Source organism: Canis lupus, chromosome 15 (genome assembly GCF_048164855.1).
Source record: "Canis lupus baileyi chromosome 15, mCanLup2.hap1, whole genome shotgun sequence".
In the NCBI taxonomy this organism is placed as follows: domain Eukaryota; kingdom Metazoa; phylum Chordata; class Mammalia; order Carnivora; family Canidae; genus Canis; species Canis lupus.
Window position 1 is genome coordinate 39130515 of NC_132852.1, and position 18923 is coordinate 39149437.

An 18923-nucleotide genomic window follows, 5' to 3' on the forward strand; every position below is an offset into this window, starting at 1 on the left:
AGGGGCAGCTAGACCTCATAATACATATAAAACAAAACAAGCATCTGTTTTTGTATTAGTATCATAAATCACCAGGAATTTCCCAAATACATTTACTGCCTATTTTTTCTTCTTCTGCTCACATGCAGTTTGTACATGTTTTTTTCTAATAACCTCACTCAGGAGAGAAGATGCTTTTCCCTTCGAGACATCATCCTCAGCTGGCCCCAGTGGCTCTTCATTCTGCTGCTGGAAAGCATCTGGCTGGGCTTGACATTCTTCTTGCCTGTTCCTGGATGTCCGACGTAAGTGAGCCCATGTAGGTAATCCATATTTGCCAAGTCAGAGCTTCTGGGGTGATAGCTTGCAAGTTTCCTGAGTGAGAGGAATTCTCTTTCGTTTTGTCTTCTCCTTGGAGGCATAGTGTGTATTGGGAGAGGAGCTTGCTTTACGTCCAGAGGAATGTCTCCGTGAGGCTTTTTCAGGGTCTGTGTGCAGGGCAGTTGGGCTGCCCACCTTCACATGTGGGGAGCAGTTAAGTCAAAAGGGCATCGGTGAAGAGTGCATAGCACCCCGGTGTCTCCGTGTGTGAGACACCTTGTTGGGCTGCAGCAATTGCCAGTGTAACCCTTAGTCCCACTGAAGTCCTATGAAGTACGTATTTTCACTTTTCCAGTGGTTATCTCGGCCCTGGCGGCATTGGAGATTTGGGGAAGTATCCAAATTGCACCGGAGGAGCTGCTGGCTACATTGACCGCCTGCTGCTGGGAGATGACCACATTTACCAGCATCCCTCTTCGGCCGTGAGTGAGCCTAGCTTGTACTTACAGCAGGGCACTTGGGAGCTCTGACGTGAAGGAAAACAGAAGGGGCTGGCTAACTGGAAACTCTGTCCATTTAACAAATTATGACAAGAACTAGTTTTTTTTGAGAAGTTGGCTGATTTAGGAAATTTAATGTTTAGTATGGGGCTGTGTGTATCCATTACTTTGAATTTGAAAGTGCAGATGCACGGAATCAAGCTGTGGCAGCATGCTGTCCTCTGGCTCAGGTCAGACTTCCTGGCAGCAAACTCTGAGGCTGAGACTCCTTATCCAGCCGTCCTTTGGGGATCAGCAGATGCTGATCCTGGGGGGATCCAAGGAAGCAGCAACAGGCAGAAGGGGTAGTTGGACTGCTTGGTAGTCACACAGGGCCTCACCTAATCCCCTGGGGGGCTGGACTGGTGTGTTGGAGTGAGGGGGTTGACCATTGGATGCAGGCTACCCCCAGCAGGGAAGTGTGACTCCTTCAGTCAAGGACCCATCCAGAAAAGGGACTTGGCTGAGAGCTTCTGGCCATTGGTGCTTCTACCTATTTGGGGGATGAAGGCTTTAGTCTGGAGAGGGCGGTGGGGGGGGGGTGCAATATCTGGGTGTTGTGCTGTGGCATCCACTATGCTCTGTGTTTCCAAATTTCTGCAGTTTCGACAATTACATTTGTTTTATAATTAGATAACAGATAGAGCTTTACATGTGATTCACCATAAAAGAAGTTAGGAAGGGGCATCTTTCTGATGTTACAATAGGGTTGACAGAGGGAATAAACCTGACAATTATGACGGTATTATGCGCAGTGTTGGAAGCAGTCAAGGATGCAGCCTGTGCCTAGGTCCCCAAGGTTGAAGTGGCTGCTCTGGACCATGGCTCATCTCTGGGCTCTGTGCTCCCTTCTGCGATCACACCCCCACACTTTGTTGATCAGAAGTATTCTGTCTATAATCCCAGCAAGTTGGCTGTGAATTTCTGCGGCAAAAACAAAACACATTGAATTCTGGAGTGTATTCAGATTTGTATTTGATCTCTGAAGTTGTTTGTGTGCATTTCACGGTCAGTGAGTCTTGCCGCCTTTTTCTGTTTTGTTTAGGTGCTTTATCACACCAAGGTGCCCTACGATCCAGAGGGAATTTTAGGGACCATCAGCTCCATTGTGATGGCATTTTTAGGAATTCAGGTATTCGTTCATTTCATTAGGGTACATTTTTCTGACAGTTCGTGATTATTGATTCAACACTAATTCAAAAACTATTTCATTAAAACAAGTAACTGGAAACATATCTTCTATGGTCTAATAAGTTCTGTTTATATGTGACAGATTGTCAAAACTAGAAGTCGTTAAAATGCAGCACAATGAAATAATTCCTCTATATAAGGTATAATTCCTGTGTCCCCCCCCCCCGTCCCCCCATCATTTATGTTTTATCTTAGCAGCGGAGGCACAGAGTTTCTGGGTAGTGGGTAGTTTCAGAAGTGTGCAGAATGTTTGGTGTTGGCAGTGTGGGGAAGCCCCTGTGTCACTTGTCACATTTTGTGTACACTCTGTATGGTTTCAGTTTATGCATATTTTATGCCAGAACCAATACAGGTTGTTCTTGGTTTATCTCACATGCAAAGTTTGTTAAAATTCTGAACAGTCTAGATTTTTTTCCCCCTTAAATTCTCCTTATTGGCGTTTGAAACTATTATTTGAGCAGAGAGAGCTAACTGGGGGAGGGCAAAGCATGTAAAGCAGCACTAATGGGATGCTCTGCGGTGATGAAAATATTCGTGTCCATATGGCTGTTGAGTACTAGAAATGTGGCTGGTATCACTGAAGAACTGAATTTTGAATTTCATTTCATTTTAATTAATTCAAATTTAATTTCAAATAGTCTCCTGTGGCTACTGGCTGCCATATTGGATAGTGCAGGTCTTCATGTTTTGATGATTTCATGTTTAGCAATACTGCTCTGTACTCACCTCTGTAGCACTTTATAGTTCACTGTGGGTGCTTTCACATATGTTCATTTAACCCCTGCATCTGCAGGGGTGAATCTGCACCTCAGGAGCAGCCTAGGGTAGGGTTAAGAGCATGGACCTGGTGCCACAGTGGGATTGAACGCTGCCCTACCACTCTCTAGCCAGGTAGACTCAGGCATGTTCACCCTCTGTGCTCCAGCAGCACCTACTTCATGAAGGTGTTGAAAGGACTGAGGAAATTAATTCATGTAAAATTCTAAGAACTGAGACCTAGAGAGCATTCATGAATTTTAACTTTAATTACAAATTATTATGAACATTTTCTTATCCCTTGCTATTTTCAGAAATCAAGTCCTAATTTCAGGGGATATTTAGTCAAAGTCCAGACTGTACTGTTTCTAAAACATTTCTCTACCTTTATGCCCACCTGCCCCTGTCCCTCTGTACTGCAGGCCAGTCTGAGCTGGCTCCTTGTTACTGGTTTTTGGGGTGGGGGAGACAGGACTTTGATCAGCTCCCCATCACATACGGGAGAAAAAAGCCCTGCGTCCCCAATGAGACTCGCAAGCCTACCTGCCTTCCACCTTCCCGCAACTTCCCAGCCCCCTGGCCTTTCTCTGTTACCCACAGTGGCTCAGGGCTGCAGGTTCTTTCATCATTTGATGAGCTCCTGTGCGGCTGTTCCAGCCCACACGCACTTCCTGCTCTGCACATGTAGCCTCAGCTGGACAGCATTTCCTCTCTGGCATCTCTCTCATCCTCCAGACAGTGATCCCTCCCCCTGCAGAGCCTCAGTGCCCAGTCAAGGGCAGAGTGACATCCCTTCCTCTTCTCTGTGATCCCCACTGCTAGCAGCGTGCCTGGCAGATGAGTCTGTGTGTTGAGTGATTAGGACGCTGGATGAACATGAAACACGATGGTATCTCAAGGAGTTTGCTAGGTCACCTGTGTTTTCTTCTCCAGGCAGGAAAAATACTCTTGTATTACAAGGATCAGACCAAAGACATTCTGATCAGATTCACTGCCTGGTGCTGTTTTCTGGTAAGTAGCTGACATTGCTCACTACAGTCCTGTCCATACATGTTTCAAAGAACTGGAATGTTCAGCCCTGGAAAGCAGCTGTCCCCACATCACAGGAGTTGCATTCTTCTCTAGAACAGCAGAGAGGAACACATCTTTACACCTGAACTCTCAGGTTTACTTTCTTAGGCAAATGTCTTTATAAATGAGAGTGTTTGCTGTGGAACAGCCAACAGGAGTCTCGTGAAGAAATAGTGTGGGTCCCGGTCGGAGCCAGGCCGGGAAGAGCAGGGCAGCGGCTGCCAGAGGTCGGCTCCCAGATCTCCAGGTGACGGAGAGTTGAAAGTCGGGTTGTTCATTTTATCTCTCATGCTTCCTTTTATAATTTAGTTATTAGTTTACCGTCAACTCAGAACAATGCTCTAGAGATTTTGATTTTGGTTTTGAGAATATTTTTAGCTATGCATCCTGAAAATAGTTTTCTAGTTAAAAGAATAAAATAGAAGACATAATTTGCAACCCTTACTAAGTAATGAAGTAACATATTTTCCAGTTTTGAAACACAGTCGTTTTTTGAGATAACATAAAAAAACTAACATCTTTCTCCCCTATTGTAGGGGCTTATTTCTGTTGCTTTGACGAAAATTTCTGAAAATGAAGGCTTTATCCCAATAAACAAAAATCTGTGGTAGGTATAGAAAACAATGTCATTTTAATGCTGGGCTGATCTTGCTGATGCTGGATGTGCTCCACAGGAGCCCTGAAACACCTCATTTGCCTTGTAGGTCCATTTCATATGTCACCACACTGAGCTCCTTTGCCTTCTTCATCCTGCTTATTCTGTACCCCATTGTGGATGTGAAAGGACTGTGGACGGGAACCCCATTCTTCTACCCAGGTAAACCTCTAAGCCTGGAGTCGCTGGTGGTGACCAAGTGGGCCAGCCCAGAGACAGCTGAGCAGGCCTAGTACTGCGACCTCGGGCCATGCCCTGGTGGCAGGTTTCTAAGACGCTGGCTGAGGGAGAAAGCAGCTGGAACCACGCTGTCCCAGGCCACGTGCAGGACATGCCTGGCCTCTTCCAAAACAGTGCACCCATTTTGTCTGTTTAGATTGTGAGGTCACAACCAAGCTCTACTTTTTTCTTTAGGCAATCTTGAGTTGTGGAGCATCAGAAACGATCCAGGGCCTGGTATCTAGCCATATGGGGCCATGTCTTCTTTCTGAATATAAATGTCTGAATATAAATGTATAAACTGCCTTATAGATTATGTATAAGAAATATCAAGAGACAGTACCAAGAGATCAATGTAATGGTTTCAGCACAATTCTACCCAAAGACTGAGAGATAGACCTAATCCCTGGTCTTTTTTTTTTTTTTTTTTTTCTAAGATTTATGTATTTATTTTAGAGAAGGAAAGAGCATACATGCACAGGGTTGGGAGGGGCAGAGGGAGAGAGAGAGAGACTCAAGTAGAGTCCATGCTGAGCGCAGATCCTGCCGCGGGGCTCAGTCCTGGGACCCCGAGATCATGATCTTGGTTGAAACCAAGAGTCAAACACTTAACCGACTGAGCCACCCTGGTGCCCCAGACCTTATCATTTCCATGACTCACTTCAACCCTACGATTCTAATGACAGTTAATTTTCTGATCTCAAGTTTTCAATGTAAAAAATGTAAGTTCATGGTTTTGGCAACTCTTGCAGATTTAGTATTCAAGAATTATATTGTTACAGATATTATCTAATTTTTGTTCTAGCTTGCACTTAAGTATTTAAGATATGCATTACTTATTTTTGGCAGTAGCCAATAATATAAATGTGTGCTTTATTTTTTTTTCATTGAACTGAAATCAAATTTCACGAACTAAATAGATGATCAGATGTGACTCAGGTTTTCCTATTATTTTCTGTATCTCTCCTCCAGGAATGAATTCCATTCTGGTGTATGTTGGCCACGAGGTGTTTGAGAACTATTTCCCCTTTCAGTGGAAGCTGGAGGACAACCAGTCCCACAAGGAGCATCTAACTCAGAACATAGTCGCCACTGCTCTTTGGGTGCTCATTGCCTACATTCTCTATAAAAAGAAGGTTTTTTGGAAAATCTGACAGCTCCAACTGGGTCTGGGGGGAGTCTGGAAGCAGCCTTTATTAAAGGGAACCATTACTTATAAAACTGCTGGGATGTGTCTTTCCAGATGATTGGGGAAGATGCTGATGTGCTCTGGCTGGTTTACTGGGACATGGCTGTTCATCAGAACTCTGTATATTTGAGACTTGTATGTTTGGAATATAATTGTCTTTTTTCTCCATCTTCTATGTAAATGGATGTATTTAGAACTTCATTTTAAGGATTTCTCATTTAACTTTTCAAAAGGAAATTGCCAGGGCCATTTTGCTTCTGTGACGGATAAAACAATCTGAAGTCTACTTTTTATTGATGTTTTCCTGCAGTTGTGCACACGTGCCAGCCAGGAACACCATCATTTCTATTGCGGCTGACTATGAGACTTATGAACGTGATGTGTAGTACTACAGCCCCATATTTTTTGGTTAAGTGCAGTTTAATACTTCAAGAAAAAGTAATTTCCTTTTCAGATCTGCAGGGCGTTGGTAGGTCCAGAAAATGCCTTCTAGTAGGTGTTCCCTCCTTTTTCCTCGCTTGAAAAAGACAGTAATACAGGTGTGCCGTTCCCAGCCACTCCTGCTCATAGTTGTGATACTTACATACCTATTTGCTTCTCTGTCCACCCGCCTGTCTGTTGTTCTCACTGTGCGCTGGCGTGCTGGATGGCAGCTGGCGCCCAGGGCTGTCCTGTGGCAGAGAGGAAAGCACACTGTCCTCTCTGTGGTGCCAGCTCTGCCATTCTGGCCATATGAGATGCCAGCAGGTCCCTTGGCCTCCCTGGGCTTTGGTTCCCTCATCTGGGAAGTGTGGGAGACCGTGATGTTCCTTCCAGCTCTTAGGCTCCCTGAAGTGGGATACATGAGTGACTTCTCTGAAATCCTTAGGAAGATAATTTTATTACAGAAAACTCTTCAGCATAAATGATAATGAAAAGGTTAAAAAAAAACTCTCATTGGAGTTAAATCTTTTTGGAACGACCCTCCACAGTGGAGGCGCCTTTTCTGTGTGGGATCCCAAAACCGAAGAGTTTCCTAGGAATGAAGTCAGGAGAACACGTGAGGAGAAACTGCGCTTTTCATATGATGCATCATCATGCTTACGAATTTTCTGTGAGAATTCCATGCAGAAGAAAGTCGCTCTCCACCCTCCTGTGGTGGTGCACGGCCACCTCCGCAATGCTGCTGCTGTCACCACAGCACGGACGAGCTGGCCTGCGCCTGCTCCGAACTGCCCGCCGGACCCCTGCCTTCCCGCCCTCCTTCCCTGGTCAGACCCTCCCCGTGGGGCAGCCCAGGCCCGTGAAGGCCTCCTGTGCCTCCAGCCGCCCCCCAGCCGCCTGCCAGGTGCTGCCCTGGCAGGGCCCACACCTTGGCTTCCGACTCTGCCTGGGGCCTCCTGGTTTAATATTCTCCTGTGTACACCTGACCTTTGGAGCCCCTGCTTCTGAGGCACCTTCTTTGACCTCACGTTCTCCTCCCAAAGCCCTGTGTTCTTCCCCTGGTGACGCCGTGCTGGGGTCGGCCTGCTGTGACAGGTCCTGTGTCCACGCCTCATTCCACACACTAGCCGTGGGCTGGCCACGGGCAAGGATTATGCCTCTTCACCTGTACGTTACTCACCATGCAAACCTAGAGCCTCGTACTCAGCAGGTGTTAAATAAATGCATAGCAGAGCGAAGCAGTGGTGGCTTCTGTTTTCAGTACTGAAGTGCTGATGAGATGAGTATGTCTGGAGCACTCCACAGAGACGTCCCTGTCGCTAACATGTGCGGGCCACGCAGCACGGAGACTGCCGCCACCCTCCCCTTGCAGGGAGTGCTCGAGTGGTGGCGCCATGTCATCCCCTGAGTTGGGCGTCCCTGGAGGAGTTATCCAGAAGCATTTCTTGACCTGGGAAGTAAATGTGTATATCAGGTAGGTAGGGTGTACCGAACCCTAGGGACCAGGGCATCCTGATTCAGCTGCGTTTTAAGGAAAACGTGGCTTGTGTAAGAAGGCCCAAGGTGGGCCGACAGCCATGCACAGGGACCGTGGTACCCCCCCAGAAGGAGAGGCACCCCCTCTGTGCATCTCATGACTTAATGAGGCCGATCACCCTCCCAGAAACCTCTCAGCAGCCTTTGTCATGTGTCTCATGAGTGACCAGCCTCTTGTCCGACTCATGAAACCAGCAGTGATGGGCCCTGGTGCTACACAGAGGGCCTGCTTCTGGAGGGGACCAGTGTGTCCAACTGAGTGTCCCAGGCCGGAGAGGGGTTCCTAGAGTGACCAGGCCCAAAGTACTGTTCTATAGTGGGGATGTAATGGTTGCACATTTATTTTTTGTGCTTATATCACTCATTCCTATTTATAATTATGTGAATAAATTGTTGCTCTGACACTTTTTTTACTCAGGCGACTATAAAACAATCACTGGGTGTCAGCGTAAATGAAATTGCAACATAATAGTTTTTATGTTTCCTTTAATGTGATTCTATTTTCCAAATAAATGGGGAGACAGGTGGACTTTTGAGAAGTTCCATCAAACTGCCTTTCAGATAGGGATCTCTGTCAGCTGTAGACCCTGACTGGGGGTTGGTCTTTAAAAAACAGTAAGCAACACACGGTAGGATCCATGACCCTATTAAGGCTTGAGATTTTTTTTTTTAAGATTTTATTTATTTATGAGAGACACAGAGAGAGGCAGAGACACCGGCAGAGGGAGAGAAGCAGGCTCCCTGATGTGCATGCAGGGAGTCTGATGTGAGACTCGATCCCAGGACCCCGGGATCACGCCCTGGGCTGAAGGCAGGCACTAAACAGCCGAGTCACCCAGGCCAGGGATCCCTAGTGTTCAAGATTTTTAATACTCCTTTTGTTTGAACTTTGAACTGATGTGGGAAAACACATTGCAGCGTTTGTCTTGTTGCCTACTTGTATAATCTGTTTTCACCAGGGTGTACTGAGCCAACATTTTTCTCTTGGTAATCAGTATTTGTTGGGCTTTAGGTTGAAAACATTGTGTTTTCATGCTACGTACATTGCCAGAGTTGCTGGAAATGCTAGATGCTTGCCTTAAGTCAAAAGGACTCATAAACCCTTCATCCACTTGTGTATATGTCAAAAGACAGCTATTGACAAAAGATGCCATCATCTCGCTGGCTTTCCTTTGCCCGATTCCATCCGAAGTGCCAGCGGTGAGGACAGCTAGGCCTTGCTGCCTGCAGGGCTGAGCACGTGACTTCCCCCATGTCTGTTACCATTTTGGGCTCTGGTGCAATTCTGTCCTGATGACTGCAGCTTTCTGCACAGAAAATCAGGTTTTTTGTGGCGGTTTGTTCTTGTATTTGATAGTTCATAGTCCCGTTCTTCTACTTCAATCCAGGGTAGTTTTCCCGCTAATGTTATACTCCAAGGGGGTTTAGGTTGTAAACTGGTACCTCCGTATAGCCAAATCCTGCCTGTGATGGCCTGCCCCGGAGACAGCTTGTGTAACATCTTAGGTGACGCCTGTCCCATGTCAAAGAAACAAAGCCACACTGATGGCGTGCTGAGGGCAGACCTGACTGCACTAAGGGGTCCAATGTGAACTAAACCAGTTTCCTGGAAAAGAAGGCTGGAGACTTTAATTTTTTAAAAAATTTTGAGAGAGAACCTGAGCAGAAATGGGGGGGCAGAGGGAGAGGGAGCAGACTCCCTACTGAGCAGGGAGCCTAATGTGGGGGCTCAATCCTAGGACCCCGGGTCCATGACCTGAGCCGAAGGCAGACACTTAACCGACTGAGCCACCCAGGTGCCCCAGCTGGAGACTTTATTTAAAGGCTGGGTGTGATGGGATTGGTCTGTGTGACAGGCCCTGGATTTGAGTTGGCGCTTCTCCTATCTTTATGTCGGGAGGTCGTGGGGCAGGTTGAAGCAACCTAAATTAGGCCCTTACCCTCCTGGATATTTACATTTCAGAGGCAGCTCTGGTTCTTAGGTTCTGGTGGTAGTGTTACATCTCAAAGGGCAGTGGGAGGACTTGTAATTGCCAGCTTTCTAAAAATAACTGCTCTAAGGGGGTTCAGTGACCTACCTACTCATGCCCATGTTCTTGTTGGATTGAATAAATTTGTGTTCATGTAGCTTTCTCTGATGGGTATTTTAAAGGGGTCCAGGGTCATCCTGGGTACACGGCCTTAAGCTGCTGGAAGCGGTGCTGGAGTTTGGTCACATCGCTGCAAGAGGTGAGGAGGGGGCCCTCCTGTGCCAGTCTGCAGGCCCTGCCCTGCCTCACCCTGTCCATGGACTTGGTTTGATTTCCCACTTTATTCTATGGCCTTTCCCCTGCAATTCTGCACACACAAGTGACACCACTCAGCTACAAAAAAATTAAAAAGAGGGACACCTGGGTGGCTTAGCCGTTGGGCATCTGTCTTCAGCTCAGGGCGATTCTGGAGGGATCGAGTCCCGTGTCAGGCTCCCTGCATGGAGCCTGCTTCTCCCTCTGCCTGTGTCTCTGCCTCTGTCTCTCATGAGTAAATAAATAAATAACATCTTTAAGAAAAAAATTAAAACAATGATTGGTTCTTTTTCATCTGGTGCCTACACATTTGGGTATCCAAATGTCTTGTTTTGAGGTATGCTGCCCCCACACACTGATCTGAAGAAGGTATAAAACCAAAAGGTGTTTAATTTGAAAGCGGTTAGGGACTAGCATGCTCCTCAGTCAAAACAATAGGATGGTTTATTTGGAATCAACTCATACTAAACATAGAAAATTGATAAAACACTAAAATGAACTAAGGTGGAATATTTTCTGACATGTCTATTACTTAAAGCACTTTATTGATTTTAATACCCTTGAACACCCTTGAACAGATTTGAAAGGAACGGGTCCATTTATACAGATTTTTCACAGTATGGTACTATATATGCATTTTTCTTAAGATTTTAACATTTTCTTTTCTCTAGCTTACTTTATATAGGGGCACCTGGGTGACTCAGTGGTTGAGTGTCTGCCTTCAGCTCAGGTCGTGATCCTGGAGCCCTGGGATCGAGTTCCACATTGGGCTCCCTGCGTGGAGCTGCTTCTCCCTCTGCCTGTGTCTCTGCCTGTGTGTCTCTCATGGATAAACAAATCTTAAAAAAAAAAAAAATTGTATATAAATCCTATAATATACAAAATACATGTTAAGGCTTCCATTTAACAGTAGGCTGTATTAGGTAAGATTTTGGGGAATCAAGTTATGTGGATTTTCAACTGTGCATTTGGTAGACTGGTGGGGGGCATGCTGGTGCCCCCCAGGAACCCCCACGTTCAAGGGTTGACTAGATCTGAAACTTTTCATGCAAAATGACTAACTTCTTAGCCTCATTTAAATTTTTTTTTTTTAATTTGAGAGGGAGAAAATGAGAGAGAAAGAGCATAAGCCGGGGGAGGAGGAGGCAGAGGGAGAAGCAAGCCCTCCGATGAGCAAGGAGTCCATGGAGTTCAATCCCAGGACCCTTGGGTCAGGATCTGAGCTGAAGGCAGACGACTTCACCCACTGAGCCACCCAGGCGCCCCAGCCGTCTTATTCTTAAGTAGCCCCTAGAAACAAATATTTGATGTTTACCTGATGTATTTCGGGACAAGAAAAGAAGAAAATAAACCTGAGAAAACAAACCAGCTAACACTGACCCAGCTGGACCCGCGAGGCATTTTTCCACAGACCTCAGGTGAGGGAACACTTAAGTCTTCACAGCCTGCAAGGGGAGTGCTGACGTCTCTGTGTTTCAAGGCCAAACCTGAGGCACTGGGAGCTAACCTGTCCCAGTCCAAGGCACTGAGGGGCCAGGCAGGCTGCGGCTGGAGCCAGGCCACAGGGCTGGGCAGGAGGGAGCGGGTGCCGGCTTCCCGCCCCTTCTACAGCCTCCCACCCACAGCTCCTTCCCTGCAGGTTCACGTCAGTTCATTTGCGTAAAGGTCTGTGCTATTAAAATTTCCTGAATGAAAAGGTCTGTAAGTATGTTGATATGTGATACCTAGCAAAGCCTAAGTATGGAAAATAACACCTTGAAATCATGAATAAGACTCCTGTTAAGTGAAAGCACACTCTTGTTCAGAAACTCACAAGAACTGAAATACATTTTAAAAAGACCCAAACTTAGGATGATTTTTATTTACAAAAGAGATTGTTTTGTTTTACAAAAATTACAAAAAACAACTCTTAAAAATAGAAATAGCTTCTCAGACTCTTGGGAACTACTCTGAAGCCACTAAGGAATTAGAACTCAGAGGTTTTCTTCTAAGCATCATAAGGGCATCTATGGATGCTGTATGTCTTCATAAAGAGGTGCCAGGGCCCTGGGCCTTTCCTCTGGTGGCAAGGGCTCCGGTCAGGCCAGCGTCTGCAGGAGCAGGATCTTCTCGTTGATGCAGAACCTGTGCAGGACCACCATCAAGTTCTCACCACAGCGGGACACCTGGCGCTCCATGGCCAGGCGGAAGTCCTCCTTCACGCCTTTGGTGATGCCCCGAGTGACTGTGTGGTGCCTGAGGGCAGCGACAGGGAAAGAGACGCATACCACACTGAGTGCCAGCATCACCGTTCGGTGTTTCTGGGGCAGAAGTAGTAACATGTGTCTGAGCATTAAGCACAAGTAAAAAAATTCAAAAAGGAAGAAAAGCCCTAGCCAAACAATCCCCCTGCTCATTCCTTCTCAGAGAGACATAGAACTAGAGCGACATTTCCCCTACTCAATAAAAGGCCAAACATCTAAACATCCGGTAAATGCCAGCCGCTCTGCTTCTGAACTCCTGCAGCCCTGACACCAGGCAGCCCTGTGCTGACCTGTGCACAGCTCTGTTCACTGTGGGCCAGCGGGGTCCAGGCCACAGGGCCACACAGGTCATGTCCAGACAGGCCAGCCGAGTGCAGAGGTGGGAGCAGGGAGGGGAACCAGGAGCCACCACACTGAGCTGGGGCCTGGGGCCTATGTGCAGCCTCTGGGGTTGCAAGTGCATCTGTCTCCTGGCAATACCAAGAACAGGACAGCTCTGCCAAGTGCTGAGCCCATCCAGACTCACGTCTGTTGGGGAAGCAGCAGGAGGAGTTGGCCGTCCCAAGACAAGAGCCTGGCAGGGGGGGGGGAGAGAAGCAGACTCGCTGAAAAGCAGCCAGTGCCCTGCAAGAGCCTGCTAGAGACCAGATCTGGTTCACGTGATCAGGAGACGTGCACGTCTGTGGGAGGGTCAATGGGAGCCCAAGAAGAGGCTCTAGCTACACCTGAAAGCTGTGAAGAGGAGACCACAAAAGAAATCCCAGAAAACCAAAGACATCAAAATGAAGAAAAGAAAAATATAGCGAAACTCAGTGGGTCGTTAAAAGGAAAGGAGCTCTAACTACCAGGTCAGTACTTTAGATCAGTAGTAGACACCTCCATTCCCCATTTTGATTGCCTAACTTCCCTCAGACGCGGTAACAGAGATTTAAAATTAGATATTTACATGTTAGCCAAAACAAAACTGTTGAAACCACTCTAAAACGTTCCTGGTGTTGTTGTTTTAAACTTGTGTATCATCATATAAAACAAATACAACAGAAGTAAAAAAGTTGCAATGCAACAGAAGGAAAAACAAAAGGCTGTGTGAGGGTAGTAGAGATTACGGGACAGCCTAATGATGCCCACGGGCATTTGAAAGAACTGCGCGACCAAACAGCAGCAGACCTGCGCAGAAACACAGTTCCTTGTCAACATTCCGGTGTCAGTGAGGCTGAGGCCATGACTCCGTCCCACTGGCAATAGGCACAGACCTATTAAGCTGTCCTGAGACTCTGTTCTTCTGGGTCCTGGACGGCAACCCCATGGGAGCCAACCCTCAAGCACCCGAAAGTTACTATTTGCAGGCAGCGAGCTAACAGGCTTTGAAAAGTCAAAGCAAACTCTCCCCTTTGTGCTAGTAAACCTAGAATACAATGTCTGTCCTATTGATCATGGTTCAATGGTACTGCTTCTATACATTAAGGCAGTACAATTCCACTGTACTTGTCTCATTCCTATCCAGTCTCTATGCCTCTGGGGAGTCTGGATGAAGAAGACTATTAATTATTCTGTCGTTCACAGGCAGGAGACATTGGCTGGCACATGCAAGATACCAAATATTTTCAGTTTCAGAAAACTCAGTGTCAGTGGTAGGAAAATGCTGTGCTAAGGCCTGGTTAGACCACAACATCAACACTGGTCCCTAATTAAAAAATCCATGATGAAAATTTACTTCAGATGGGCTTCGGCATTCTTCAGTCTGTAAGACTGAATGCCTTGTGTTTTACCAAATAAATCGAAGTCTAGGGGCCTGACCCTAATGGGCACTTCACCTAGCACAGTTTTAGATCTTTGTTTTCCAGATCCATAATGATTTTTAAATCGAACACAAAAAACACTGGCAACTTATGGAAAAAAAATAAGAAATGTGACAATATTACAACCAGATGGTTTTGCCAAGGAATGCAGAACAAATTAAAGAAATAAAAAAAGCATGAAAAAGAGCGCTGAGGAACGAAGAGCTGAAGACCATGGGCGGCACAACATGTTGACAAAACGGCACACTATGAGCAGGTGTGTTTCCACTTGGTACCTGTCAGCAGTCTGTATGCTGGGCTGAAGCACAGGTAAGAATTCCTGCTGCAGTAACCCCATGGGAGGGCTAGAAGGCCTTTAAAAAACAGCAAACAGCAGCATTCAAACACCCACACCGACTCACCCTGCACTGCAAAAACAACACGCCAGAGAAAATGCACAAGACCAAACAGACTATACAGAGAGTCCCTCGAACCTCCACGCCCCCGCCCCCCTGCCTCCCAGGCTACGGCAGAGTCTTTGCGGGGGGGGGGGGGGGGGGGGGTTGAGGGTGGGTGGCTGAGGGAGAAGCCAGCGGCCCTCTCCCTGCACCTGCCACTGGGGAACATCCAGAGCATCTTGATCCTGGGCCCTGAGCTCAGCCCACTTGAGATCTGGTGTGAAAACAATCAGCTGTGCCCCTGCCAGTCCCAGAGATAAACCTGGGGACTTCTGGCATCCATCTCTGCCATGATGGAAGCCCCAAATTGAAGAGGCCCTTCTGAGAGGACTCAGAGGGGCTTGGCAATATTTTTGATAAAGAATGGTTGAGTTGGAAGTTCAAAAAGTATTGAGAAAAGGAGCAGATGGGGAAAAAAAGAGTCTGGGGCCCACAGCTTTGCAGAATTTGTAACAATGATTTAGTGCACAGGACACGGTTTTTCCATTTTCATCCAGCCTAATGCAACTCAGGTACCGCAAATACCAGCAGAGAAATAGTTCTCTATTTTAAAACGTATGAGAAAACATCTCTGTTTCAGGGTCAGTCGGCGGGTGCGCTAGTAGTTGGTACTGACCCGCCAGCATCCGAACAGACCAGGACGCACTCACAAGCTGACCCAAGAGGAGGGCTGTACACTGCTCACAACACCCTGGCCTCTCAGCTGGAGGCACCACCCACAAGGGCTTCGATGGCTTCAAAGAATTTGTTTCGAGCCCAAAGGGAAAAGGAATATAGTTTTACTCAAGATTTGGATCCTAGCCCCCTCAGGAAAAGCTCTGTGGCTTATGCAGCTTGCTTCTCCTGCTGGTTTAGGCCTAAGTAATTTGAAATGCAGGTGTCAAAGGAACTTTGAGACTCGCATAGGGAAGAATGGGCAAATGTCTACAAGGCTAGCTCACTCACTAACTATCCCTATTATTGCTTCCAAATGGATGGGTTAGCAGGTTTCCCAAGGTGCCTACTGGTCTTCTACAGGCAGTCAGAAGCAATTAAAGTTTATATTGCCCAGGGTGGGAGAGCATGGAATTCTCCTTCGAAGCCCAGAAATGCATGCTACGCATCCTCACCTCGCCCTAAACAACCCTTCAGAGTGACACTATCTGCGTGTCCAGGACAGTGCCTGCTTTCATTCCTTATCCTTGGGGTTGTCTGCATTGCATGTAACCAGGTCGTTGTTCAGCCCAGTACAAACTGGCTACACCTCTAGAGGAAAGGTTCCATATGATGAAGCCTGAGATGCAACTGTTGATTTTCTAACAGTCCACTCACTCACATTTTCACAGTTAAGCACTATCTGAAGTGAAGTATCATCTATAAGTTTAAAATGTGGTTGATTTTAAGGCTGTTCCTATGTTATGATAATTTGTAAAGTGAGTGTTAATGTGAATTAACTGAAAAGCTATTAATATTAGGTGTGTTTTATATATCCAGCCTCAAAACCTAGAAATCTTATTTTTAAGCCCACAAAAGGGGATACCTAAGCTCCCATATCAACAAGTCATCATTGTTCTCGAACACTGTCAGGAATATTTTAACCATGCAATTCTTCTCCCCAGAGTTCACTTGCAGTCTTAGGGAAGGGAATGGAGATGGGAGGATGAGCATGGCCACCCCATCTTGCCTAAGCAGCCTAATGCATAAGTCTCTCATGTTTCCAAAAAAGAGCATTTGCTCTTTTATTTTAGATGTTTAGAATATTTATAATATTTACAAGATGAAGAACTAAAAGCCCACTTAATCTCCCCATTCCTTAGAATAGATTCCATAAGACCCTCTTCTCAATAGCAGTAATGTTCGCTTTGCCCCAAATTACTATGATTATAAATATCGAGAACGCACATCTCATACTTCCTTCTCAACATTTCTAAGGCTCTACAAAGACAGAAAAAGATGTGGATTTTTGCTCTCCACAATTGAAAACTCGTTCATTTCACAATTGAGAGAAAAAGGACAAGGTTTTCAGCTTTCACAACACTCCCTTCTCACTTGGGGCTCAGTCTCTTGCAGTGACTAACACTGACTCATAGCCATGCTGAGTCTGCAGGACGCAAAGGAGAAAGTATGAAAATAAAGCTACACGTGGCATTTACAGCACAGAGGATCTATTGCCCAAACTACAATGAGTATTGAAGGATAGAAGCAAGATTTATGAGCTATTTAAAAATCATAAATGGTCACTAACTTTGTCTAGGGTGTGGGAGGGCCTGCCTGAGACCAGGCACCCCACCACTATTTCTTGGGGCAGGCGTGTTTTTCTCAAGAGGCACCAGACCCTGCCAGTTTCCCGGGCGCTATGCAAGCAGTGACGACTGCTTGGGAAGGCTTCATATAAATACTGAAATCCAAGTACAGTTTATAAATAAATAAAGTCTGCAGTTTTTCCTAATCTACTACAACTCTAAGCATGGCTCTTCTTAATTAAAAACATTCTGTCTAACCGGAAATGTATAGGATTAGCCTGTAAATTTTGGAAAGGAAAAGATACTCTGAATGAGACTTCTGTTTAGTGAAAGGGTTTTAAAAGTGACAGAAGTACCCCAATTTAAAAAATGTTTTATCAGAAATGTAGTTAAGGAACCATCAGGTTTCAGAAGGACCTAGACTCCAATCTACTCAAAAACAGAGACCAGGTTTGGATTCCTTTCTAGGAAACTTTTCAAAGCTACAAAACTTACAGATATTTCTGACAAGCACATGAAAGGTGAGCACTGGAAGAGCAAGACAACATGCTTACTTGATCAGCATTCCTTGATTGGGTAGCAATTCCAGATGAATTTTCCCACCTTCCTGAGTTCTTAAGTAGGCGAATTCCTCCAGCATATCGATATCTGCAGGTCAGATTCAGGTTAACCACGTGCAGAGACCAGGTGCCCCCTCTCTTGGAGGGCCAGGCTGGCAGTGACTGACTTGCCCATGGCCACCCCACCAACTGGGTCCGTACCAGAACCCAGGTCGGTCTAAGCCCCAAACTAAAGATTCTTATACCAACTATAACACCTCATAAAGAAAAATAGGTTTCCATACAGATTCTAAATAAACAGATTCTATATGGTCCTAACAGCAAAATCTTTTGATTTCTGAATGCAAAATGAAAAAGGAAGTGGGGGTGCTGTATCCCCAGAAACCGTTTAAGAACTACCGCCCTAAAGCACATGGAAAGGATAGCATGCTCCTCACTGTTCAAATGTGGTCTTTCCCTACAAGGGTATGAAACACAATGCTCCCAGTTGTCCAAAGCAATGGCTGGGCTGGGCAGCATGCGTGGTGGGTTCTCAGTGGCAGCTGTTAACAGCTGGACATGGTGCTCTACCAGCTGACCCCAGGGGACAGTCAGTGCCCCCGGGGAGGCCCGGGGAGGCCACTCTGGGCCTCTTAGGAACCGGAAGCCTTTAATGTAGGCATCTCAGTATCTTCCTAGAAGTTGCTAGAGGTGGAAAGTGGAACTGAGTTACCGGCTTTTCTGATTGCTTTTGTCACCGCTATGAGGCCTTTTACAACTCTCATAGACCAACTGCCACAGGCCCATTTTTAATGGTCATTCTTTCTCTCTTCCCCCCAAATAGTGAAAACCATTATTTCTACCTGGAATGATTGTTTCACTTTTGTACCATGCATTTATTCTAAAAAAAGAAAAAGAAAAGAAAAGAAAAAAGTCAGGATTTCTTATGCTTAAACAGGAAAAAGGATACTTGTAACATAATTGAAAAAATTCTCATATTGAAAATTTCCTTGTTGGCAAATCTTATTGACGGCTTTCAAGAAAAGATTCTCTCCCCGCGGCCACTCTTGCTGAAGCAAGACAATCACATGCCCCAGGGCCATGTCGTCCCTGCTGTCTGTGAAAGCTCGGAGCTGCAAGATAAGGATTGGCACAGACAAGAAAAGGAAGAGGAAATACAGGTTGCTCTTAAACATACCAAATGTTATTTCTTAAAACAAATGCTGCTCTAAGAAACTGTGAGACACGGAACAAAGTAGAACATATACCTGCTAGGCAAATATCACACTGCCTTCTGAAGGGTGGGTCCTATCCAAAGAGGCTGGAGTTCCCTCTGTGCTACAGACACGGGCCCTGGCAGCGGGTTCAGTGAGTGCCCTGACGGGAGTGGGGCGTGCACCCTGTGCCTGAAGCTCTGCCTTTGGGGCAAGGGCGAGAGAAGCTGAGGGGCTCTGCACGCCAGAGAGAGGAAGTCGGGGATTTCTGTGAAGGGGGCAGTTGTGGGGAGAGGGTGGGCAAG

General features: G+C 46.2%; 2 protein-coding genes across 11 annotated transcripts in view; one reads left to right on the forward strand and one right to left on the reverse strand.

The window, feature by feature from the left end:
- Positions 1–7581, forward strand: part of HGSNAT (heparan-alpha-glucosaminide N-acetyltransferase) — a 42893-nt gene extending 35312 nt beyond the window's left edge. For both annotated transcript variants that reach the window (XM_072776715.1, XM_072776716.1), the window contains 7 exons: positions 163–284; positions 656–782; positions 1885–1971; positions 3720–3797; positions 4394–4464; positions 4562–4674; positions 5704–7581. In XM_072776715.1, coding sequence (XP_072632816.1) covers positions 163–284; positions 656–782; positions 1885–1971; positions 3720–3797; positions 4394–4464; positions 4562–4674; positions 5704–5885 — 780 coding nt within the window. In that variant the 3' untranslated portion in view covers positions 5886–7581. The remainder of the gene's footprint in view (positions 1–162; positions 285–655; positions 783–1884; positions 1972–3719; positions 3798–4393; positions 4465–4561; positions 4675–5703) is intronic.
- Positions 7582–11988: 4407 nt separating this feature from the next.
- The window catches only part of INTS10 (integrator complex subunit 10), a 29552-nt gene continuing 22617 nt past the window's right edge, over positions 11989–18923 (reverse strand). For 5 of the 9 annotated variants that reach the window (XM_072776713.1, XM_072776708.1, XM_072776709.1 and 2 more), the window contains 4 exons: positions 18375–18537; positions 17420–17513; positions 14482–14559; positions 11989–12399 (listed from right to left, as the gene is read on the reverse strand). In XM_072776713.1, the coding sequence (XP_072632814.1) occupies positions 12243–12399; positions 14482–14559; positions 17420–17513; positions 18375–18537 (492 nt within the window). In that variant the 3' untranslated portion in view covers positions 11989–12242. Of the gene's footprint in view, positions 12400–14481; positions 14560–17419; positions 17514–18267; positions 18538–18923 lie in introns of all 9 variants that reach the window. The other 4 variants (XR_012007740.1, XR_012007741.1, XM_072776711.1 and 1 more) reach the window with 2 other exon arrangements.